The following is a 25044-nucleotide window of genomic DNA, read 5'->3' on the forward strand; positions in this document are numbered from 1 at the left end:
GAAATCTTCCATGACTACGACATGTCTCCTTTTTGAATGTGTGGCAGTCTGCTCTAGGAAGGCATCATCCAAGTCTTCAGACTGGCTTGGCAGTCTATGGCATAAGATGCTCTTCCCTCATTTTAGGATCCCACTGCTGAACAAGCAAAACTCTGCGCTATACTTAGCCAGGGACTCTGACACCCAGAGGACGAATGCTCAAGGTTAGGTTATTGCCACAAAGGTAAAGGTAAAGGGGATGCGGGTGACGCTGTGGTCTAAATCACTGAGCCCCTTGGGCTTGCCGATTAGAAGGCTGGCGTTTCGAATCCCCACAACGGGATGAGCTCCCATTGCTCTTTCGCAGCTCCTGCCAACCTAGCAGTTCAAAAGCACGCCTGTGCAAGTAGATAAATAGATACTGCTGTGGCGGGAAGGTAAACGGCATTTCCATGTGCTCTGGCTTCTGTCACGGTGTTCCGTTGTGCCAGAAGCAGTTTAGTCATGCTGGCCACATGACTCTGAAAGCTGTCTGTGGACAAACGCCGGCTCTCTCAGGCTGAAAAGCGAGATGAGCACCATACCCCATAGTTGCCTTTGACTGGACTTAATCGTCCAGGGGTCCTTTACCTTTACCCTATTGCCACAACAGAATTTTGGGCAGAAGCAAAGAACTGAGCAAAGCCCTGACCATCGAGAACCAAGACTCCTGCTGAGCCCTTTCGTCCCTCTGCCTTCATCAGGTTTGGCCCACACTCTCAAGCCATTCTTTACAGGGTTAAGGATGAGAAACTTTGCCAAAGTAGTAGAAAGTAAGAAAAGTGGTTAGCAGTCTAGCATCTAGGTTATGAAGAAATTAAGCTTGGTTGGTTAATAATTATTCTGTCCCAGCATTTGAATAAATACAAGGGTGTGCACCCACAAAGCATGTTATCTGTCGGCACATGTGTGCAGGGTGGGTGCTTAAGACTCCACCCCATCTCATACTATCAGCACACCTCCAATCCCAGGACTTGTTTGCTGGCAAGAAAATCTTGGCTCTGCTAGGCTCTACCTTTCCAGCTGGGGCAAGCTTCATGGAGCAGAGGGATGTCAATGGCTACTGGCCAATGGTGATTATGCTCTGACCCCGTAGAAGGGGAGAGCGCTCTTGTACTCAGGTCCTGCTTGTGGGCTTCCCTTTGTGGACATTGGGTTGGCCTCTGCGAGAAAGGATGCTGGACTAGATGGGTCTCTCACTCCTCCCTGATCCGGCAGCCAGGCTCTTATGCTCTGCCTTACAGCACAGCTGGCCATGCAGAGGGTGGAAAACAGAAGGAGGCTGCTTTAAGAGGGGAGCTGTAACTTGAAGCCTGCTGATGGCTGGGCTGGGATAGCCTGTGGGCTGGCAGCTATAGCTACAGCAGCCCAGGCAGATGTGTCTCATTATAAGAAGCTACACATACACACCCACACACCCACACACACCCTGGTCAAGGAGGACTGCAGTGGAGGACAGGAGCCTGAGGTAAGGAGGTGCTCAGGGGAGCTTATTGCAGCTCCCCAGGGGTGTGGGTGGGTGTAAGGCTACTTTCCTTTGAGGCGTAGAGCACAGCGCAGCAGGAATCGAGAGGAGGAAAAGGGTGGGGGATATGGGAGCAATGTCCATTTTTTCACCCTCTTCTGTCAACTTGTGCCCTACTTTAGAAGTATTGTCTCTGCAACAGAAACCAAATGAGAGATTAAGAGAAAACACCATCAGCTCCACTGGTTCTGCCCAGGAGGCAGCATCAGTTAAGAGCCAGGCAACATCTCACTTTTTTCGCTCAGAGAAAGAAGGTCCCAGTGTGAGATTTTGTAAGAATAGGACTGTTTTTGTAAATGCCACCCGGGGCACCAGGGTGCTAATGGCAGATTCTCTGGCAGCTGCAAAAATTCCACCCTGAGAGAACAAAGCCTCAGTCCACCTTTCAGAAAGAGCCCTGCTTTTTTTATTTCAGACTTGCAGATGTCAGAGATCACCCACCACCTCATCTGACAGCTCCTTTTATCTTGCCCTCAGGTGCCTCTGGTGTGGATGGGTGGGGGGGGGGAGAGGTTGAGTCTAGACTCTTCTCCTTCATAGAAGCAACTTACAAGGGGGGGGGGGGGACGACCACCCTGTCCCAGGAACCACCCAATGTTGGCTAAAGTAGTTCTTATTTTTCTCATTTTGGCTGTGTGCTTAAGTTTTGTGCTAATGGGCTCCAGATGTCTAGGCCCACTCAAGGAAGCAAGCAAGCAAGCACAGTTTCAGCATAAGTTCTTGGCAAATGTGGAAATTCTCAGCCTGGCAATGGTGATCAAGCTGGAGTATGTTCATCTCCTTTCTGAGGCCCTCTTCCCCAGCGTGGAATGGGGTTAGGACCAACATGCCAATAGCCATTTGCATCTAAATAAGGCAACACACCTCATGAGAAGACTCCCTGGAAAATGCTCTGATGTTGGGAAAGATTGAGGACACATGGAGAAGGGGATGACAGAGGACGAGATGGTTGGACAGTGTTCTCGAAGCTACTAACATGAGTTTGACCAAACTACGGGAGGCAGTGGAAGACAGGAGTGCCTGCCGTGCTCTGGTCCATGGGGTCACGAAGAGTCGGATACGACTAAACAACAAGGCAAAACACACACACACTTTTCTCTGGTCACCACACACAATTAGGGAAGGGAGTGAGAATAAAACTGCCAATGACATGCCATTATAAAAATCTATGGTGTGGCAGCATTTGGAATATTGTGTTCGGTTCTGGTTGCTTCACAAGAAAGGGATATTGGAGAGCTGGAAAAGGTTCAGGAAAGGGCAATGCAACTTCCCGCTATGACATTTGGGAAAGGCAACTAAGAAGAGACCTGATAGAGGTGTCTAAAACCAAGCATGGCGTGGAGAAAGTGGATAGAGAGAAGTTTCTCTTCCTCTCTTTTAAGACTATGAGGAACGGCTTAGGGAGCTAGGTATGTTTAGCCTGGAGAAGGTTAAGGGGTGATATGATAGCCATGTTCAAATATATGAAAGGATGTCATATGGAGGAGGGAGAAAGATTGTTTTCTGCTGCTCCAGAGAAGCGGACACGGAGCAACGGATTCAAACTTCAAGAAAGAAGATTCCACCTAAACATTAGGAAGAACTTCCTGACAGTAAGAGCTGTTCGGCAGTGGAATTCGCTACCAAGGAGTGTGGTGGAGTCTCCTTCTTTGGAGGTCTTTAAGCAGAGGCTTGACAGGTATATGTCAATAATGCTTTGATAGTGTTTCCTGCTTGGGTTGGACTGGATGGCCCTTGTGGTCTCTTCCAACTCTATGATTCTATAACTTATGGGCGTGCAATTAGGCTGATTGTTGGAAGATTCAGGGCAGACGAAAGAAAACCCTTCTCTATGGAACTCCCTTCTGCAAGAGGCAGTGATGGCCACCAACCTGAATGGCTTTAAAAGAGGATTAGAGAAATTCACAGAGAGTATGCCTCTCCATACTGGGAATCACAAGTGGGGAGGCAAGTGTGCTTGAGACATGATCACTCTAGATCTGCAGTAATTTGAAACTTTTGTGCCATCCTGGTGATTTGGCTGCCTTCCCTTTAATTGTAGCCTTTTAAAGACTTAACTACTATTTCCACATAGCCCTTGTGGCGCCAGCTGTCAGGGACGTGGCTTTGGTGTCTGCTGGGGTTACAGGCTACCCTTTGGACTGGATACGGCATTATCTGAGTCTGTCCCCTGCAAACACAAGTGATGAATTAATGCCAAGATTCTGCAAAACAAGAGGTCTGCTTCCCCTGCCCCAGTCCATTTGTCCCATTAGGGACTGAAGGACTCACAACAAGGGAAAGAGGTGCCTGTGGCAGTCCAAGGAATTGCTGGTCTGGAGTTATTGCACAAATTATTAGAAGTTATAGGGAAGTCTTTCCCGAGGAATACTCAGCTTTGTTACTGGGGCAAAGTTAAAAGCTCAAGGTTTCGATTCATGTTTAGATCCGTGACAAGTATTGGACTTAAGCTGTGATTCTTTCATTGTTTCTTGCTTGGAAGGGGGGTTGGAAATACGGTAGTAAATATCACTTGTAGTTTTATTGCTTCTGCTGGCTCATGGGAGCAGGGCAATTAGTAAGACATCAGCAGGTACCAAAGCCAATGCCCACTGCAGTCTTCTCTTTAATTAAACAGGAAGTGAGTTTTTTTAAAAAAATTAAAGTCCTGGGGAAATGAGTTCCTGCCTCAGTGCTCTGTCCTGTATTTGCAGCTCCAGCTCCAGAGAAAAGGCTGAGGTGGACAGCAGTTAAACTTGTTCCTTCTTTCCTCTCCAGGCCCCGCCATGCGACATCTGGTGGTTCTTCTGTGGCTGGGACTCCTAGCCATCTCCTGCAGAAGCCAGGACTCTGGTACCAGGAGCAGCCCACAGGTCTGTCCGAGGCTTCAGGGCTCCTCCCAAAATGCTGAACATGACCTCTGAGGCATTCTGCATGTACCCTTTTGCTTAAAAACTAGCAAAAAGGGACTAGGGACTGGCTGCATAACCTAGCCTAGCCCATGGGAAGCTGGGGGTGAAAACCCCTATGCTGCCTTCTCACTTTTGTACTTTGAGAAGTCCCTAGGATGTTTCTACAGCAGCCCCTGTTAACCTGATGCCCTCCAGATGTTTTAGACTACATCTCCCATCAACCCTTGTCCAAAACATCTGGAGGGCATGGTGGTGGCAAAGGCTCTCTTTAAGGCATTCAGGCAAATGGAAGGAGTCTTAGGGAGGGGACTCCCCTTTCATAGCGCAATGGGACAATTCTGAGCAAGCAAATTTTGCCTTTCACAGGATTCTGAACCCGACAACACAGAGGGAGCTGAGGAGGAGGACCCCTTTTTCAAGAGTCCTGTGAACAAGCTGGCAGCTGCAGTCTCCAACTTTGGCTATGACCTGTACCGTCAGCAATCCAGCCAGGCTCCCAGCGCCAACGTCCTGCTATCCCCCTTCAGCATTGCCACTGCTCTCTCGGGCATTTCCCTTGGTGAGCTTATTTCTGTTCCATCCTTTCCTAACTTCACCCATCCCAGGAAGGCAAACTTCACAGGCCTTTTTCTTTGTGGTTCATAGGGGCAGGAGAACGGACTGAAGGTATAATATCTCGCGCTCTGTTCTACGACATGCTTGACAAAGCCGGGATCCACAGCACATACAAGGAGCTCCTGACCACCATGGCGGCTCCCTCCAAAGGCCTGAAGAGCGTCTTCCGCCTCATCATGGAGAGAAGTAAACCTTGTGACCCTGCTCCCCATGTTACAGGGGGTGGCAAAGAGGGACCCCAAGGCAGAGTGGACAACCATTGGGAACATGGTCCAGCAAGCAGCAATTCCTGGTCCCCAAAATCAAACCATCCTTACTTGCAGGATGTCCCCATTTGCCTTGGTAGGATTGGCTATGTGGGCAGCAGGTGCCGCCTAACCTAGCCACTCTATAAAAAGTCTGTCAGGCTGTTTGGAGCCAGTGAGCACCAGCCCAACCTGAAAGTCCAAGGCAGAAAAGAAAACTTATTAACGCTTGCCTTCTGCACGATTCTCACATGGAACCCAGAGGGCGCAGGGAGATTGTTCTTAGATTTTTCTACAAAACAGTTCCTGTTGAGAACTGCTAAAGTTACTTCAGATTTAGTGCCTGGAAGGGTTTCATTGGCCGCAGGCCTCTGGGCAAGTGGCTCTATATAAGTAGTCTGGACCAGGTCACCTTTGGCTGCTTCCACATCTGCGGCTGCATGAATACAGGCTGTTAAGACATCACCTCCAAGTACTGAGCAGGCTGGGAGCTTTCTGGTCTCACCCCTTCCCACTCCCCTAGGGCTGAAAATGAAAATTGGGTTTGTGAACGAGCTGGACAAGACCTATGGAGTCCGCCCCAGAGTGCTGAGTGGAAACGCCCGGGCGGACCTGCAAGAGATCAACAACTGGGTGCAGCAGCGGACCGGCGGGAAGGTCACGAGGTTCTTTGGCGAGATCCCTGCTGGAATTAGCATCCTGCTCCTTGGGGCAGCCTATTTCAAAGGTAAGGGGAGACACGCTGAGAGAGATGCTCAAGGAAAGGAGAAGGTAAGGTCCAGTGACGGGCACCTTGGAGTGACAAGAGGTGTCTCCAATTCCTTGAGGTTAGGATCAGAGGAAGGTGAAGGCTGGGCTGTGTCTTCTGCTTCTCCCCAGGGGGAGTCACTGTTCCTGCTGAAGCTTTTCAGAGGAGGAGGGAATTGGGAACTCGATAACATTTCTCCACCTTCTCTAACCACAGGGCAGTGGGTCACCAGGTTTGACACCAGGCTGACTAAGCTGCAGGACTTCTACCTGGAAGAAGGCCGGACGGTGAAAGTGCCCACGATGTCAGATCCCAAAGCCATCCTCAAGTACGGCTTTGACTCTGAGCTCAACTGCAAGGTCAGTACAGGAAGCAGACCCTGCATAAAGTGTCTCCCAGCCAGCTTCACAGTATAAGGGCAGGCAGGCAGGCTTTCCTTCACCAGTTGCTCCCTCTCATCACTAAATTTGTGACAGGAAGGGAATGGCTTCATTTGGCCAGCTAAACCAGGTGAGGATAGCCAATGCATCTCAAACCCTCAGTCAGTTAGGGACTTCCCCTGCATGTGAAGACAGGCTCTGGTGGATAGAGCAGGTAAGAGCAAAAGTGGGTCCAACGGTCAAGAAGGCGGTTTCAGCACGTACCTTAGAGAGGTGAGGAGCAAGTGGGGTTTGTCAACTTGGGAAGGTAGTCCATCTAGGAGAAGGAAAATTCTGGTCCTAAACCTCCACTGCCTTGTGGGGTATCTTCAAGAGAAGAAAAGGCTCAGGAGTAAGCCCTTTACAACGCCAGAGTGGAGTCCTTAAGACAGTTGGATGGCGCTTTGTACGCCTCCTTTCAGCAACTCCTGCCACCAAACGTATTGCTCTGCTTTCCTTTGGACCACATAAGTGAGGCTGAGAGAGGCATCTTGTCACCTGGGCAGCCCAGGACCTCCATATACTGCCCAGGCTTGCTCCCCAGGGAAGTCACTTCGGTGCTGCTAGTGGTTTGACTTTGCCTCTGAAGGACACAAACAACAACAACATTAATTGTTGCACTTTCAGTGGCCCAGTGTGCTGGTCCTGTGGGTAATATGAGAAGCCAGGTCCAGGTCCGGTCCGCGGTCCAAAGTGTCAACGTAGAGTCAGTCCGATGTAGCCGAAGCAGGGTGCAGGTCAGGAACACAGGCAGGATGTGGCAAACAGCAATGTTGCTCCCGCAACCTGGGACGGGGTCTGACCGCCTTTTATCTCTGATGTGGTAATGGCCGGTCCCGATCGCCCGACGACTCACCACCCTGTCTCGCTCGAAGGCGAGCACTCAGGTCTTTCCTTCTCTCAGACCTGAGTCTCTGCAGCTCGGGAGACGCCGGTGGGTTACTAGACCCAGGAGCCGCCTCAGCCTCTCCTGACTCAGCCAGTAGTGGGTCAGCTGTCAGTGATGACCCAGATGACGGCAACGAGGTATTCCCTGCATCTGGAGCCAGGACAGGCTCAGGCCCCTGACTCAGCCCAGCTGGTGCTTGTTGCAGGGGAATATGTGCAGACTGAGGCTCCTCAGAATCAGGCCCCAGGCTTGGTTCAGATGATGTCCGAGGCAGAGGATCCGGTGCAGACTGAGACTCCTCTGGTTCCGAGTCAGAGTCTGAGTCCCAGGCCATCACACCCAGATTTATTTGCCCTTGTCCCCTTCTTCTTCCCAAGAAGCCATTCCTGTTTAGCAACGCTGCCACTGAGATGCGGCCAGATACGGTATTGCCATCTGCCCAAGATCACACATGGAACCCTGAGGATGGATTTGAACCTCTGCATGGATATGCTGTTGAAATAAATATAAATGTGTGCCAATGATGTACCACCTCCATGGGTGGCTCTGCCCTGCTATAAGCTAAAGATTCAAAGATTCTGGCCAGCAAAGATTCCCCTACTCCTCGCAGGTTGGCAACTCATTCACACATCTGGAGCAGCCCCCCCCCCGCCCCCAGTGGCTTCTCTCAGAGGTCCAAGTCAGAGAGCAGCACAATCCATACATAAGATGGGGTTATTTTGGCTCATGAAGAATTGCAAATTTTGAAAGGATGTCAATTTCTGCAACACATTTGCAAGCTAAACTTGGAAGCTGGGGAATGAGAAAGAAGGGATTGTAAACTGCAGCTTATGCACTGAGAACAACTTTGATTGGGTCATATCTTTCATTTTCAAAAGTGCCTCTCTTCAAGTGGTAGGACCCTAGCCAGCTGCTGCTGTAGAGAATGATGGGTGCTCTTAAGTGTTGCAGGTACAAATGCCCCATGGATATATGTTTGCGTGTAGGCAGGATTCAAGCCTTCTAAATATTCCAAGACCCCAGTTTCCACCTGCCTATGACTGTTGCCCCGGCTCAGCCAACAACCCTCCCTTTTGCTTCCCAAAGAGCTGCACCCATAGTCCCAGTCACAAAGACATCCATAAATCCTCCTCTGGAGCATAAGCTTCTTCCCACAGGCTGGGAACAAACAGGATCCCCTGGGCCCTGGCAACATTTCTCAAGCCATCCACGATGGCCAAGATGCATGAACAGAGAGGAATTAATTACCTTTGTAACAGTGGGGCATACAGCTCAATCTGTTCTTTTCTTTTGGGGGGGGGGTCCTGGACTGAGCGAGTGGGTCAAAGCCCTGCAAGGAGGACAGACTAAGGAACTCCTTTGAAATGTCAGTACCTAACGCCTTTCACTTTCTCCGACTCCCCTTTCTAGATTGCTCAGCTGCCCCTGGCAGGAAGTGTCAGCATCATGTTCTTCCTGCCTCAGAGTGTGACCCAAAACATGACGCTGATTGAAGAGAGCCTCACTTCCGAGTTCATTCATGACATAGACAGGCAGCTGAAGACCGTCCAGGCAGTGCTGAGCCTACCCCAGCTCAAGATGACCTCCGAGACGAACCTCGCCAGCACACTCCAGGAAATGCGTATGTACCCAGCCCAGTTCTGCAGCTGAGTTGGGGCGAGAGCGTCCATGCAGTGCTGCACTTGGCAAAATAGACACACCCAGCAGGGAGGATGAAGCACTGCAGGTTACAAGCCCCCTTCCCTTCCCTTCCTTTTGTACTGGCTGCCTTTGAACATGGAAGGTCATCCCTAGTTGCCAAAGGTAATGGACACAAAGACTCCGCCCGCGTTGGGGATGAGCAGAGTAAGAAGCACATGCTTTGCCTGAAGAAGGGCCCCAGGTTCAATTTGTGGAGTCTTCATGTGGGCTATTTCCCTTCCAGTCAGTGCAGACACTGCTGAGCTAGATGGTTTGGTCTAAGGCTGCTTCCTCTATGCTTCCAGTGAACCCTCCTAATCTTCTGAACAAGTAAACTGCACTTGTGGCAGCCATAGGGCAACTGCAGGAAGCAGTGTGACCCTTGGTGCCAGTTTTTAGGTTACTGGATGGCAAGAGATGTCCTCTTAGTGCCACTCATGTAACTGCCAGCCAACTGGACAGTGCACTGAGGGCCACAGCTCTATGGTGGAGCCACTGTCCTGCAGATTGAAGGTCTCAGGTTCAGATACCTGGATGGACTCCCTGCCTGAAACCCTAGAGTGTTAGTGCCAGTCCTGCCCAGACCAGGCTGAGCTCAGTGGACTTATGGTCTCAGGATAAAGCAGCCTCCTCTTTTTCCCATGGTCCTTGCTAGCTCTTCCTCGCTGGCCAACTCTCCCTAGTTTGTCAGTGTTGTCCTCTTCTTTTTGGCTAGGAGCCCAGGAGACGCAGCTTCCTGGTCAGTTCTCCCCCCAGCTAATGAGACACCCTCCTTCCTCACAGGGCTCCAGGCGCTCTTCTCGACTCCCGACTTCAGCAAGATCGCTGTGAAGCCTGTCAAGCTCACCCACGCACAGCACAAAGTAGTCCTTGAGCTCAGAGAAGACGGGGCACGCTCAGTGTCTGCTCCAGAGATGACTGGACCCCTGAACTTCGCCATAGACTACCACCTGGACAGACCCTTCCTGTTTGTGCTTCGGGACAATGATACAGGCACTCTCCTTTTTATTGGGAAAATTCTGGACCCTCGGAGTGCTTAGACCCCCCCATCAGAACAGCCTGTAGTCACCGGGGAGGAAATGGGTTGGGGGTAGGTAGGTGGGGCCTGACTGCCCTGTTGCACTCTTGCTGTCCCCCACAACTGTTTATGCTTACCTGCTGCAATAAACATGCCCCAAGAACAACTGTGTGGGTCTCAGTAGTTCATTATCTTGTTGCTGACAGAGAAAGCATACCGGGGGAGACAGAATTGTTGAGAAGGGTGGAAGGGATAGCAGAGAAAAGTTCCCTGTTCCTTGTTTTTCCTTCCCAGTGTCCAACACAATGTTCTCACCACTAGGCAATACCCTACTCCCCAGGGATCCAGACAAGCCTGTGTGTGCTTTGGGGGAGGGGGTTGCCTTCCAGCAGTCCCACCTGTACCTCTGGAGGGGCTCTGACCTGTGTGTGTGTGTGCACCTGTATGAACCAAGAGGTACCTCCCAATCCTGTGACTTGAGGACCCCCCTTTTCCCACTCACCACCCAACCCGAGACACAGACGCACCCCCCCTCCCAAAGCATGTATTTGATGGCAGCCACCACCTTCAATGCACTGGGGGAAATTTCGTGGCAAAGGATTGCTTCTTCAGTGGTGAAGAGAGTATATTTTGCATGGGAAAGGTCCAGCTTCAAGCCCAACCATCTCCCACTCCCAGTGGGAAAGACCCTTCTCTACTCGGGATCCTGCCTATGAGAGGAGACCATCCTGGGTTTGATAGCCCAAAAGTCTGACTTGGCACAAGGCAACTTTCTGTGTCCTCCTTGGAACAAGTGGGCAGAGGCAGGAATTGTTTTTCAAGCCTTGGGGGAAGTTTAATGAACTTTGCCAAAATCACATGATTTGCTCCCTGCCTCTGGCTGCCCAGGGTACAAAGGGCGTGTCCTTCCCATCGTTCAGACGTCTTCATCCCTCACCCCCCAAGGGCGGCCTGCATGTTTCTCACTTACAACATTTTGGGTCTTGCACTGGCAACAGAGGTTCCTCCTCCTCCTCCGAGCAACTCCTCCAGGCAGGCTTTCATCTCTTGCAGCTCTTGCAGCTCGGTACTCTGGGGGCCGAGGTGCCTAGACAAAACATTCTCAGCCTCCTGGATGGTGTGCAGGGCTTCTGGTACAGCATGCCTGGCCACAGGGGGAAAAGGAGGCATTCTTGAAAGGGCTGCAGCAACGGCTCCCTCCCCTCAACAGAACCCCAAGCTGAGCTCTGGACCTAATCTCGGCCACCCTAGAGGAAGAAGAATCCAGGAGGAGGAGAGGCTGGAGGGAGGGAGAGCAGGCCTCAGGAAGGATGAGGAGGCAGCGAAAAATAGGAATGGAGGTTCTGGGGAGTTAATTATTAGGAAGAACTTTATGTTATGTAAACAGCAATCTGGACAAAAATCTCCCTGAAAAGCAATTCATCCTGATCATGGCAGGGAGGGAGGGAGAGAGAAAAAAAACTAAATCTCCCCCTCCACATGGCTTCCAGGCTTAGCAGCTGCTATTTACATTAAAAATATATACATGTTCTTAACATGCAATTAACTTCCCATGTAATTCAGCCCTTGAGTAACAGAGCAAAGTGCTCAGGGTAATCAGCCTCTTTTGGGAGGGAAAAGTTGGCTCTTGCGGACCCTTCAGGACTTCCTGCCTTGAATGGAGGCAGGGGTCAGATGAGGCAAACCCAAGACATGCCTCCCAGTCCTATGACACAGGTAAGTCCACAAAACCCCTTCAGCTGCTTTCCCTAGGCCAGCGCTGAAAATCACCTTCCAAAAAGCATGTTGCTCCTTCCACTGCCATTGGGAAGGATGTGCCTTGTGAGCTACCAGAGGGGGCAGGGGAGGGGCACTTACCCATTGAAGAGGATTTGTGCCAGTTTGAAGAGCTCCTGGCCTGCTTCTATGCTGGAGGGGCCGTAATGGGCTTCCACAGCCTGGATGCTACTGCGTAGATGCCCTGCTGCTTCCTGCCACTTCCCTGGGAAAGATTGGGAGCGAGGGAGGAGAAACAATGCGGGGATGATTTCAATGGGCGCCAGAGTGCTTCCTTAGCTCCTCACAGCTACTGCTTCATGCTCCCATCAACTTAAATGCTATCTATTTACGGATTACGGAGGGCTCTAGCTCTATGCAATGGTGGTTGCCGGTATGCATGCATGTATGTATTATCTCATGGGCTGTTATCATCATCACAGCCCTGCTGCCAAGCTCCCATTTTAAGATTATATGAACCTTGCAAAATCAATCAATCATGCAAACTGATTACGCAAGTGCAAACTGCCAAATATCAGTGCAAAGTGATGCATATGGGAGAAAACAGACAGACAGAAAAACCCACCCCTAACTCCATATATGCAGACTTAGGGGATCTTAGCTGGGAGGGCTTGGGGGTCACTGTGGTTAGCTCAAGGACAATGTTAATTCAGAGTCTGATTGTGTCGAAGAAAGGCAGATTCCATGCCAGAGGATGTTGGGGAAGTGGCTGAAAATAAAACTGCACTTATTGTAATGCCTTATGTAATTCTGTGTTGCAACCACACTTGGATTAAATAGTGCACACAGTTCCGGTCACCCTGATTCAAGAAAGGATATCAGAGAGCTGGCAAAAGGTGTTGAAAGTGGACAAAATGATGAAAAGGCTGGCACACCATTTTTACAAGGAAAGGTTGGTGCATTGGGGCCTTTTCAGTTTAGAAAGACAGTGAATGGTATGGGAGATGTGCTAGGGATATATGCAGTTACGATCAGCTGACGGGCAGGAGAGCTGAAGCAGGCTGTATTGCCTGCACAGGGATTGCAAAGCGCATTGCTTGGGATTCCCAACCCAAGGGCCTGACAGCCAGCGGAGTGCTTGGGATTTTGACAGTTGGGCCGGACAGGTACCTGACACTCATCTGATATCATAATCACACCATGTGATTAGCAGGTGTTCTACACACACACACACACACACACACCTTGCATCAAAGCTGGTCTGCAGGGGTGGGGCCAGATAAGGCTCTGGCTGGCAGAGCCAAAGGGGGTTTCCCCCCTTAGTTTAAAATAGCACCTTACCCAGGGTGACGTAGGCTTGCGCCAGGCTATCCTCAATCTCTCCCACCATCAAGTGCGCTGGAGAGAGGAATCTCTTGGCATCCAACCTGCATTTCAGAAGCAGCTCCATCGACTGATCTGGAAATTCAAAAGGCACGGGCTCAATGCAATTGTGAGATGGACACATGACAGCCTTGGCCAACTTCACAAGAGCCCTGCAGGGTAGATTTCTATTAAGATCTCTGTATTATTTTGCATATGTGCGGCTGTGGGGGTTTGCTGTCAAGACAGATAAAAGTGTCACATTTTGTTTTTATTGTAATTAAGGGTTGATTTGCTGTGAGATGCCTTGAGTGGCTCAAACTGCTGCAGAAAGGCATGGCTTCCTGGTTCCTACCCGACTCTCCTAGCTACACAAGCTACCCAGGGAGAGGCCCTGTCTTGGGTGTTTCTTGGGTGTTTTTAAGCCTCACACTTTATCTGGCCTCTCCCCTTCAGTATTTCCCAAAATGTGGCTCCTTAAGAGGGAACAGCCTGAATACAGTACAACAATGCTGCCCCCATGTGGTCAATCAGGAACATAGCAGCCTAGGGAAGGTCATTTCTACTTGTGCCAACTGGCCAGTGAGGAAGCAGCAGCACAGGCACTTGTTGCAGAAGATGCTCACCTGGGTGGCCACACTGCAGAAGCTCCAAGGCCACCTCAGCTTGCAGTCGAAGGTCACTAAGCTGATGCTGGAAGTGATCCTCATGAACTCGTACTTTGCAGGCCCCACTGGAGCAATGGAGCAAACCCTCTGCGCCCTGGAAAAACCCACAGGACAGTTCCCTGTTTGTATCACATTACAGAGCCTCATCCATCACACCCCTGAGCCACGTGGTGCTTGGGGAAAAGGGCACCCCATAAACTGACTCAAGCAAAATCTAGCCCAACTTATGCAAGAAATGGTCTTTGCAGCAAACATTAAGAAGGGCACTGTAACTGGATCAGGCCAAAGGGGCCCCACCTAGTACATCTTCCTGTTCTCACAACAGCCAACTCAGCAAGAAGCCTCCTATTAGGACCTGAGTGCAACAGCAACTCCCCCCACCCAGGAGGGCAGTATAAAAATTTAATGATTTTTTTTAAAAAAACACACACCAACAAACCAACTGCAATTGTTCAGAGGCCTTTACTGCTTCCAGCAGTGGCAGAACATAGCCATCCTGGCTAGCAGCCATCAATAGCCATCTCCTTCTCCATGAATGTGTCTGATCCTGTTTTAAAACCATCCAAGATGGCAGCAATCACTGCCTCTTCTGAGAGTAAGTTCCACAACTACGTATGTGTGGAGAAATTCCTTTTTAAATATTCCTTTAGTTATATCATGAAAGGGGAAAGCAAAGTGATGCGAGGAAGGCTAAAACCACTAGGCAAGCACACCACAATGTGGACTGGTGTCCACAAGCTGCAATGACCATACTATGCCTCTTCCATGTCTAGGTGCCAATTGGTGAGGAATCACGGTAGGAAAGGCCTGTTTGTCTTCATGCTGGCTCATGGGAACAGAATGCCTGACTGGAGAGGCCTGTGACTTGATGCAGAAGGGCTGCTCTTACGTTGAAGAGAAGAAGAAGAGGAGTTTGGATTTGATATCCCGCTTTATCACTCCCCGAAGGAGTCTCAAAGCAGCTAACAATCTCCTTTCCCCTCCTCCCCCACAACAGACACCCTATGAGGTGGGTGGGGCTGAGAGACTTCAGAGAAGTGGGACTAGCCCAAGGTCACCCAGCAGCTGCATGTGGAGGAGCGGAGACTGAGTCTACCGCTCTTAACCACTACACCACACTGGCACACTGACGTTCTTAACAATCATAAGCGGAGAACATCCTCAGCTTGTAAACTGGAGGGCTCTGCCCTCCTCTCCCACCCCAGCCAAAGACGCGGCTGCAATACTGCAGAAGCAACCCTGTAAGAGCATTACCTGCTGCATGAGCTTGTGGCAGGCAGGGCAATGGAAGAGACCATCTTGGGAGGATGCTCTCTTTCCTGAGACGGGCTGCAGCTCCTCCAAGCAGGGCAGGCACCGACATTCAAAGAAATACTGAGAAAGGAGCTGCTTACGCCTTTTAGCAGCCCCCATCCTGCACCTGTGAGGACCTGTCGAGAAAGGACACAAAGAATAGCCAAAGCCACAAGGGGAAACTGATCTGCAAAAGCAGATCAAAGCCACTGCTCCTGCACCACACTCTTCTGTGGTTCTGAGTCCAGCTTCCTCCTGCTGCCTTTGCTTTGCCAGAAACAAGCAGGCTTGACAGCAAACCCAATGTTATTTGAGCTCCCAGGTCTTGTCCCTGAAGAGGCTCAAACACTTTCCCCCTCCTCTGCCCCATGGGGTCCTCATCCACTATCTACTTGCCTACGGGGAGGTTGCCAGGAGAAAGCAGAAGGCAGGCAAAGGCAACCTCAGGGGGGGACCTTAAGGATTTTGTTGGTGTACTTAAAAATAATAACAGTTGTTTACAGTGCCTTGGTAGCTGCATTGGAAGGATTTGTATCATGAAAGGTGGGATATAAATAACTGAGATGAATAATTGGACACTTTCGAGAGCGTGGCTCTTTTGGTGCCTGCCTGTGTGCACCTATCACTCTGGCCTGAGCTTTCTCAAGCTGGTAAAATTCCATGCACTCAGGTCACCTAGAAATGTGATATTGTGAGAACTACTTAAAAATTTATATCTCGCTCATCAGTTGGCTGAGTTCTCAAATTCACTTTCAATCCCAGATACAGTAATTGAAATAAAAATGATAAAATCGTAGAACTCTGCTGTAATCATTTTAACAAAAAGCATGTTGAAATGTTGGAGAGAAGCAGAAAAATTGTTTTCCAAATTCCAGCATCCTGAGGAATTTGAGAGCAGCTCCCCAGAACTTCTTCAGCATCACCAAGAAACTAATGAGGCTGGTCTGCAGGCATGAGGCCCTTAAGCCCCATTTTCAGTCAAGGAGGGAGAAAAGGGAAAGTGAGGAGGGACAAGCAAAGATAAGATCCCAAGACCTCCCTCACTGGTACATTTTGGCTTCTCTTGAGAGAAGCCTGACAGGGTTTCCAGGCATCAGTTCACCTGGCCCCCTCCTCAGCCAAATGACAGCAGCTACTCACCATAGCAGTGGAGAATCTCCTGCCCTCTTGGGATTGACTGCAAAGCTCTGACCTCTGCGGTTCTGCCGCTGAAAGTCACACTGGTGTTTGGCTCACAGGAGTGGTTCAGGAGGCTGACCACGGGGTAGAGAGCTGTGGCCACACGCACCTGTTTGCTGCTAGCCACTGGCCCATTTTCAGACCCTGAGTGAAAAGGACAATGAGGCCTTTAGGGACAAGAGGAATCCATAAGAACATCAGAAGAGGCTGGCTGGACTTCCAACAAGGCAAGATGACGAGCACCACGGCTGGGTCGAGCTCCTGAGGACCGCCAGCAGCTGGCTGGTCCCCATGCCAGCACTGCCACCACGACCGGGGATGTCCAACGCGATAACCAGGGAGGCCATGCAGAGCCCCCAGCCTCCCCAGTGGCCTCAACCCCGCCAGGACTGGGAACACCCCACCAATGGCTCAGCGGACAACATTCTTTATAAATTTTACACCCAACACAAGTGCCACAAAGGCGCTTGGCACCGTCTCACTGACCCACCTCTATCGCAAGCGAAAGGGGGGGGCAGCCTGTTCTCAAACAAGGCCATCCATGCCAGATGAGATACAGGATCAACTGGCTGGGAGCCAAATGGTCTAAGCTACCCCCCAAAAAACACCTATATAACTACATATAGGTTACTCTCTATAACCTACCCCCCAATCTTCAGCCCATTCCTATCACTAACCCCCGCTCTTCCACCACCACCACCACACTATATATCAGCATATTAGGTTCAATAGCCAATATAAGGGGAGAAACACAGGACAACCCGGACGGGCTAGCAGGGAATCATCCCATAAAATAGACATACAAAATGGCTAGCTTAAAAGCAATTACAGTACACTAAATGTGAGGGGACTGGCAACCTGATCAAAAGAAAAAGCACCAACTTGTAAGTAAACACCATGAAACCACACATTGCCTTCCTACAGGAAATACACAACCCACCCAAAGGAAGCAAACTCCTGAGCGAACCCCACTTCAATCAACTATGGGTGACACCTGGCTCAGGATAGGCCCTTCCTAGAAAAGCTAATCAATAACTGACACGGGGAAAAATAGAAGAGAGCACGTTCACCCCGTTATGGCTCCCCTTAATCATATTAATAGCCAACAAGACAAAAAGAATCCACCAACAGCATACAAATCAATCTGGCTTCCTGACCCAACAAGCCCCCCCCCCTCCTCACAAATGCCAGCCAGACAACCAACCACACCCTGCCCCCCAATACCTCTCACTACCAAGGAAATGTATAATGTGAGTGGTAACAAACAAACAAAAAGAGAACCTACCCAGTTGACGCTGACACAAAACCCCACATGTATACTATATAAAAGAATATAAACCTCCCCACCCCATCCACCCTCCTTCCCCAACCTTATACTGTACTCAACACTAACATCTCACAACACCTATAACTGATTTGTAAGAAAGACTGAAAAAAGAGGCAAGTTGCAGCTTGGTCAGACCAAAGGGGGCCCATCTAGTCAGGCACCCCCTGATGCCCCAATGAGAAGCTTGCAGGCAGGACCAGAGGTCAGCAGCAGTAACTCTCTCCCCACTTGCCCTATTCCCCAGCAACACCATGGTATTCAGAGGGAAGGAGAGAACCCAGCCAGAAGAATCTGGAGGCCTTTACAGCTTCCAGTTCTTCCCTTAAAAGTGCTTCCGCATGTAGAACCCACTCTGCCCATCTCCTCTAGGGAGTCCAAGCATGAGAAAGAGCAATCCCACGAGTACTCACTTGACACGCGGAGCGCAGACACTGCCTGCGCATTGCACTGCAGCTGCAGCATGTGCCTCAGCATAGCCTCCCCTGGGACTTCCCACTCAGGACATGCTTTGCCAGCTTTCGATCCGCCCTGGTCTTCAGGTGTGCTCTTCCCTGAAATGAAAGCCTCCAGGCCAGCTTCTCCAAGCCTCTTACACAAGGCAGCAACGCTCAGGCTGCAGAGGAGCCTGAGCTCAAGGCTGTGCTTTTCAGTGTGTGGCAAGAGGCAGAAGATGGCTTGGTAGGAACTGCTATACCGCCCATCAGCATCGCAGCCAGGAATGGAGGAGGCCGAGTTCTCTTCTACAACCCCACTGGAAGCTGGTGCTTCAGCAACAGGTTCCGCCACCACTTCCTCTGTGTGTGACTGCTTTATTAAAGCGCTGACCTCTGCAAAGCCTGCCACCAGAACTGATCTTAAGGCAATATGGCAGAAGACTCCCAATGTCAGAAGCAGTCCCCCGAAGGAGCACTCTCTGCTGTGGTAGGTCCTCCATGCCAGCTGGGCACAGGCATGGCTGCAGTATTTGGCATAACTGCACCCCTGGCAGGGAACGGGTGACAGCAGCTGCTTCAAGCAATGGTGGCAGTGAAGATCTTCGTTAGCCGGCTGCCCATTCAACATGGCCTCCGCACTGCCTTGAAGCAAGAGGCTTTCCCCGGGGCATAGCACACTTACAAAGGCCTCTTCACTCACTAAGATTTCGCCAGGAAGGATATCCTTGGCTGCAACTAAATGGCGCCCTTTGCACGCAGAGAAGTTCAAGCTCACTGATGCAGAGGCACATGAAATCCTACTGCTCTCCTCCCAGGGCTCCAAATCCTTCTGGATCCTGTCAGACACTGCAGGCTGACAGACTGAACCACTCTTCCCTTTGCAGGCTTTGAGTTTCAGCTGGTTGAATTGACTAAGCAGCACATGATGGTCTGCAGACATTTTCTCCTCTATGCTGCTTAGGGCTTCTGTCACCTCCTGAAATCGACCTAGAGAAAGGAGGCAGTCGGCCTTCCGCAGCAACAGCTTGGGGAGCAGTTCTTCTGGGTAGCCCCCTCCCTGTGCCCTCTTAATGTCCTCCAAACAAACCTGCCGAGAAAAGAAAGGCTTTCTGAAAGCTTGAAAAGGGGGTTGTGGAGACTACAATGTCCTGTTGCTCAACTTTCTTATTACATTTACAGCCACAACATGGTCCTCATCTGCCCCACCACTTGCCAGCTTGATAGTTACAAGTGCCATGTAGATCATGTGTTGTCAATGGCTTCCCCCAGAAGTGCTTCCATGTTAATGATACTTCCCACACCACTGCTCCCCCAGGCTTTCGCCTTTCTACTTACAGGAAATCACTATCCTGCAGTTAACCTCAGCCAGGAACAATAAGCAGTGAGAGCTATTTTACAGTCTTTAGAATCAGAAAGTGCATTACCATGTTAGAAACGCAGGAAGCTGCATTATGCTGAGTGAGAATATTGGGCCATCTAGCTCAGTAAAATCTACACTGACTGGCAAGAGGCTCAGGCAGAAGCCCTACTTGGAAATGCCAGGGGTTGAACCTGGGACTGTCGGAATGCAAGAACAATGCTCTAACTCTAAGCAATAACCCGGATTCCCCAAAGGTGGGGGAGCCCTACACATTGCAATGCTTACACAATACGCACAGACACACCAAGCAAATTGTTCTGCTTCTGGGGGCATGTGACTTTCTGACTGCCGGGCTTCCAACTGGAAACAATGGCTTTGGACAATGCTATGCTTGGTTGGCCCCAACTCACCTCAAACTGACCCAGGTGGAAAAGAGCTGCCGAGTGGTTGGCATAACACACCGCCATTTCTGGGCTGCCGGCCTCTGCGTGGGACAGTGCCTGGGAAGATCAGAGAAAGAGGAGGCCAAAATAGGTAGAGTGGCTAAACGGCGAGAGCTGGGAGGTTTCTGGTTGGAACCTCAGTTCAGCCACAGGACACATCTAACTGTAGAGGCGAAATGCATTGGTGTGCCTTCAAAAGAGAACACACCCCTTCACACTCATCTCTTATGAGTGGAAAAGACTGATGGGGGCCTTCTCTGTGGAAGCACCCAGAATGCTGAACTCCCTGTCCTATGTTGGGATTTGCCTGGCCCATCCTCTTTCTATGGCTTCTCGCTCCCAATTATTGCTTTCTCACACACACTCCCCTTTGATAGCTTTTAGTCTCCCAATTATAGTTTTTGCTCTGCTATGGTTTAGCTTTGTTAACATACTAGCAGTCTCATATGTGGCACTACTCAGGATTTCTAAGAAAACAAAAAAAAGCAGAGCAGTTCTGAAATCAGTAGTTAAAATCAGGGAAGTGTTGAAAGCTTCAGTCTGCTATCTTGATCCACAACAGCATCCAATTGATTCCAAACAGAGATGAAAACCTGCTCCTTGATCTCAGAAACCACCATGTAAGAAGACTGAGCTAAATTCGATTTTGAAAGGTTCAGTGCACCATCTTATTCAAAAGGACATCTAGTTCTACCCAAACGTAAGACAAAAACATGCTCCTTGATCTCAGGAACAGCTATGCAAAATTTGGTTATGATTATCTTAAAAAGGTATCCAAATACAGACAACGTTGCAAAATATATATTAGATTACTGTTTTTTCGGTATATAAGATGATGGTTTTTGAAAGAAAAAAAAAGTTAAAAATTGGGGGTCATCTTATACATGGACGGTGAATGCACAGGGATTAAAAAACACCTCCCTGCAGCTGCTGTAACCGCCAAAGCCACTGTCCCTCTTGGGTAGCTGGCTTGGGCTGGTGCCCGAATGTGCACCCCCCCCCCAGGCCAGTGCTTTGAATATTTAATCAAATATCAGAGTTGTCGTTTGGTGTTTAAAATATTGATTTCTTCATTTTGGGGTTCAAAAAATAGGGGTCGTCTTATACATGGGGGCATCTTACACATGGAAAAATATGGTATATGGATTTCAGTGTATTTTTGCATTATTTGTGTTAAATTGTAAGTTTTACTGAGAGTGCTCTGAATGAAAAGGGGGATAAAAAAATCAACGAAATAAATAAATAAATAAATAAATAAATAAATAAATAAGTGTTGAGTGCCCTCATCCACCCCCAGGTCTTTACCCTGGAATAGAGTACTGCTGCTGTTCTGTACTCCTTTTTCCGAAACCATTTGTTCCCTTCCTCCTTGCAGGACAGAGTCATCTTAGGATCTTTCTTCACACAATAGTACCTGGACAACCTGAGCAAATACTCTTCATCTTCAGGACTACAAGAAGGAGAAAAGAGCAAGAGTGGGGGGGGGGAGAGAGAGATTTGAGACAGGTGTGCAGGAGTCAGCACTAGAGATGTCACAGAATTCTGTCAAAACAGGAAATGAGAGCAGGAATTGCATTTGTTTGTGTGCCCATCTGCAAACAGGAATACATATCAGGCAGCAAATACAATTGGTATTGGCTGTTATAATCTAATGCAAGAACATAAGAAGAACCAAAGGGGGCCGATTTAGTCCAGCATCCTGTTCTCAGAGTGGCCTGTGGGAAAGCTGCAAGCAGGAATTGAGCACAAGAGCAACTCTCCCCTGCTTTGATTTCTAGCAGCTGGTATACAAGTATTGTTACCCCCAACTGTGAAAGCAGAGCCTAGCCATCATAGCTACTAGCCATTGATAGCACTCTCCTCCATGCATTTGTCTAATATTCTTTTAGAGCCATCTAGGTTGGTGGCCATTACTGCCTTTTCTGTCCACAATTTGCTGTCATTATTTGCAACATGTTCCCCTCGGAGAAATGAATGGTGTGGCACTGCATAACAATCACAAATTAATGATGTTATTAAATTTCACCATAGTCAAGCAGCTAGCTGAACGTTTTTGTGTTTTTTTTTGGAACCCAATCTGCAGCGGAACAGCATGCAGGCTTCTCAGCAAAATATTCACACACATCACTCAATCATACAGTTACTTACTGCAAAAGAGTCAAGGAAAGAAGCAAGCTGTCCCTGAGCGACATGGAGGGACAAAGCTCTTCCTTCAATAATGGCTGCAGTGAAGTCAGTTTCTGGTTAATGTAAAGCTTCCATTTTTCCACAGGTAAGTCCATGATAAGCTAGAAACAAATCCACCCAAATTTTGATTAACCATTCAGAGGCTATACAATCTATAGCTATTTATGCACTGGTGTTCAGCTGGTGGGTTGGGACTCACTTGTGGGTCATAGAATCACGTAACTGTAGAGCTGGAAGGGCCCCCAAGAGTCATCTAGTGCAGTGTTTCTCAACCTTTTTTGGGCCAAGGCACACTTGTTCCATGAAAAAAATCACGAGGCACACCACCATTAAAAAAGTTAAAAAATTTAACTCTGTGCCGCCCTATATGGACTATATAATTATGACTGTAAGAAACACTTGCCAATTGCTGTGTTGGTTGCAATCTCCTGTAATAAGGCTTCACAAGCCACTGATTTCTCTGCCAGCACAATCCTTTGCTCAGCAAGTTTCAGGTTGAGCTCATCCAGCCAGCTTCTTTAAGTTTGTCTAAAACCACCCTCCCGTGGTGGTGGCTGTTGAGAGCTGCGCTCGCCCCGCGTCGTGACCCGGCCGGCTTCCTTTCCGGTGGTTCAGTGTTGTATATTGGCGGCCGCCAGGCACGTGACAATGCAAATCGCCCTTCTCGTCGCGGCACACCAGCCAGCGTCTCGCGGCACACTAGTGTGCCGCGGAACAGCGGTTGAGAAACGCTGATCTAGTGCAACCCTCTGCAATGGTGGGTTGCAACAATAGCACTACTACAATGCAAATATATGGTAAAAGATTAGGAAAAGTGCCCCAAATGCACATTTGTGTTAAAAGTGGGTCCTGGGCTTGAAAAGGTTGAAGATACCTGATTTAAGAGGGTGAATTTAGACCAGAGCAGGTGGAAAATTAGTTGTAGTAGTAGTAGTAGTAGTTTATTAAAGTTATCCTTCATCCAAGGATCACAGGGCGGTTTACAGTATAAAAACACAAAAATACATAATCTAATAATGACAGAAATATATACAGTGGTCCTTCGACTTACGAATTTAATCCGTTCCAAATGCACATTTGTAGGTCGAAAAGTTTGTACGTTGAAAAAAGCGGTTTCCCATAGGAATGCATTGGAAATGGAAAAATTCGTAAGTCGAGTAAACTGCAACTAAAATTCATAAGTCGAGAAAACCCCATCTAAACCGCAACGGTTTTCCTTTTGGATGTCAAAAAAAACGTAAGCGTGCGGCCATTTCTTTCCATTCATAACTCGAAATTTCGTAAGTCGAGTACTTCGTAAGTTGAGGGACCACTGTAATCTAATAAATTGGGCATTAAAAAAAAATCTCTTGCATCAAAGATGTATGAGGGTGTACTTCCGGGTGCTAACCAGGGATGAGGAACCTGCTGTGGCTCTCCCTTCAAATGCCTTTGGGCTCCTAATTCTTCTTGGCTCCAGCAGTCAGCATGGCTTATGGCCAGGGGCTGTGATGACATCTGCAGATATCCCTCCACCCAAAATATATCCCCCACACCTACCGTGCAGCCTATTTCACAGGGTTGTTGTGAAGGTAAAGCTGGGGCAGGTGAGTAAGGTGCTTGTCGCCCTGGAGAGAAGAAAAAGGAGGAGGATGACGATGACAGCAATGATGATAATGCTCCCAAAAGAGCTACAAATTGCATCCCCAGAGAGGTGCACCTGGCACCTTCATTGTACAGCTTTTATCCTATGCGGAAACCACAACTCTTCCCCCTGGCATTTGGCACTTGAGACAGAACCACAGGACTATAGCGTTGGGTTGGAAAGGTCCCCAAGGGTGATCTAGTCCAACCCCCTGCAATGCAGAAATCTCAACTAAGACATCTAGGACAGAAGGCCTTCCGACCTCTACCTAAAAACCTCCAATTAAATAGAGTCCACCACCTTCACCTTCTAAGGGAGGCTGTTCCACTTCGAACAGTCCTTATGGCTAGAAAGTTCTTCCTGATGTTGAGTCGGAATCTCCTTTCTTGCATCTTGAAGCCATGGGTTCGAGTCCTACCCTCTGGAGCAGAAGGAAGCAAGCATGCTCCTCTTCCATGCGACAGCCCTTGAGATATTTGAAGATGGCTCTACCTCCTCTTTCCCAGGCTAAACATCCCCAGCTCCTTCAACCGTTCCTCATCAGGCTTGGTCTCCAGACCCTTCGCCATCTGGGTCGCTTCGTTCCTGCTTCTCAATATCCTTCTTAAATGGGGGTAGCCAGAACTAAACATCACTCTCTTTCTTTCTATCCACCCTCACAAATATTGAAAAACTTCATACCCAGCCTAGTCTTGTGACTGCAGTGTTTTTTAAAAAATCTTTTTAATTCAGAATTTTATACTGTTGCAACTCACCCTGGAACCTGCAAGTGAAGGTTGAGTAGTAAGATGTTGTTGAGTAGTAAGTTGTTGTATACTGATAATAGAACTTTAATAGCATTGCTGCAAATGGAGGGGAGGAGAAGAACGACCATTGTTGTCCCCAGTGCCCTAACCACCCATTCTGGCTTAAGTATTCCTTAAACCAGGCATCCCCAAACTTTGGCCCTCCAGATGTTTTGGACTACAATTCCTATCATCCCTGACCACTGGTCCTGTTAGCTAGGGATCATGGGAGTTGTAGGCCAAAAATCTGGAGGGCCGCAGTTTGGGGATGCCTGCTCTAGTCGGACTAAAACTTAGACACAACCCCGTCATGCTACTTGAGCGAGAATAATAATAATAATAATAATAATAATAATAATAATAATAATAATAATAATAATAATAATAATGATACCAATGGCGGCAATAACACCGCCCCAAGAAAAGCGGAGGGAGGCTGTTCGGTGCCCCCGAGCGAAGGGCGGCCCCTCAGTCCTCTCGCCCCCGCCGCCCCGACCACCGAAGGCGCCTCAGAAGAATCTGCGCGCGCGCCTTTCCTCCTCCCTTTTTTTTTTCCACCTCAGCGCGAAAAGGCGCGAAAGCGAGAGGAGGGCCCGGCGCGGCTGCGGCGCTGCCGGC

General features: G+C 49.1%; 2 protein-coding genes across 3 annotated transcripts; one reads left to right on the forward strand and one right to left on the reverse strand.

Annotated features, from left to right (window-relative positions):
* Positions 1-1442: 1442 nt before the first annotated feature.
* Positions 1443-10211, forward strand: SERPINF1 (serpin family F member 1). The gene is made up of 8 exons (XM_035139464.2): positions 1443-1486; positions 4301-4395; positions 4801-4993; positions 5080-5235; positions 5818-6021; positions 6259-6401; positions 8761-8971; positions 9814-10211. Exons 2-8 carry the CDS (start codon positions 4309-4311, stop codon positions 10068-10070), a joined length of 1251 nt encoding a protein of 416 aa, XP_034995355.1. The 5' UTR covers positions 1443-1486; positions 4301-4308; the 3' UTR covers positions 10071-10211.
* SMYD4 (SET and MYND domain containing 4) lies at positions 6398-25019 on the reverse strand. Of its 2 annotated transcripts, XM_035139461.2 has the most exons (14): positions 24397-24789; positions 23557-23624; positions 21979-22118; positions 21136-21280; positions 19798-19887; positions 18004-19114; positions 16228-16410; positions 15049-15224; positions 13753-13888; positions 13106-13222; positions 11906-12029; positions 11019-11192; positions 10186-10247; positions 6398-7842 (listed from the first exon to the last, which is right to left on the reverse strand). In XM_035139461.2, exons 1-13 carry the CDS (start codon positions 24479-24481, stop codon positions 10226-10228), a joined length of 2571 nt encoding a protein of 856 aa, XP_034995352.1. In that variant the 5' UTR covers positions 24482-24789; the 3' UTR covers positions 6398-7842; positions 10186-10225. The 2 variants fall into 2 exon arrangements, with proteins under 2 accessions (XP_034995352.1, XP_060124427.1); XM_060268444.1 differs by lacking the exons at positions 6398-7842; positions 24397-24789 and adding an exon at positions 24821-25019 and having other exon boundaries at positions 10189-10247.
* Between the last annotated feature and the right edge of the window lie 25 nt (positions 25020-25044).

The sequence above is a fragment of the Zootoca vivipara genome, chromosome 15 (genome assembly GCF_963506605.1).
Source record: "Zootoca vivipara chromosome 15, rZooViv1.1, whole genome shotgun sequence".
Taxonomy (NCBI): Eukaryota; Metazoa; Chordata; class Lepidosauria; order Squamata; family Lacertidae; genus Zootoca; species Zootoca vivipara.

Coding starts and splice junctions, on each gene's coding strand:
- SERPINF1 (XM_035139464.2), top strand. CDS start 4,309: ATGCGACATCTGGTGGTTCTTCTGTGGCTGGGACTCCTAGCCATCTCC. Junction 4,994..5,079: donor TCTCTCGGGCATTTCCCTTG/GTGAGCTTATTT, acceptor TGTGGTTCATAG/GGGCAGGAGAACGGACTGAA. Junction 6,022..6,258: donor TGGGGCAGCCTATTTCAAAG/GTAAGGGGAGAC, acceptor CTCTAACCACAG/GGCAGTGGGTCACCAGGTTT.
- SMYD4 (XM_035139461.2), bottom strand. CDS start 24,481: ATGCTATTAAAGTTCTATTATCAGTATACAACAACTTACTACTCAACA. Junction 19,888..21,135: donor CAGCAGTACTCTATTCCAGG/GTAAAGACCTGG, acceptor TGATCTTCCCAG/GCACTGTCCCACGCAGAGGC. Junction 16,411..18,003: donor GTCTGCGCTCCGCGTGTCAA/GTGAGTACTCGT, acceptor CTTTTCACTCAG/GGTCTGAAAATGGGCCAGTG.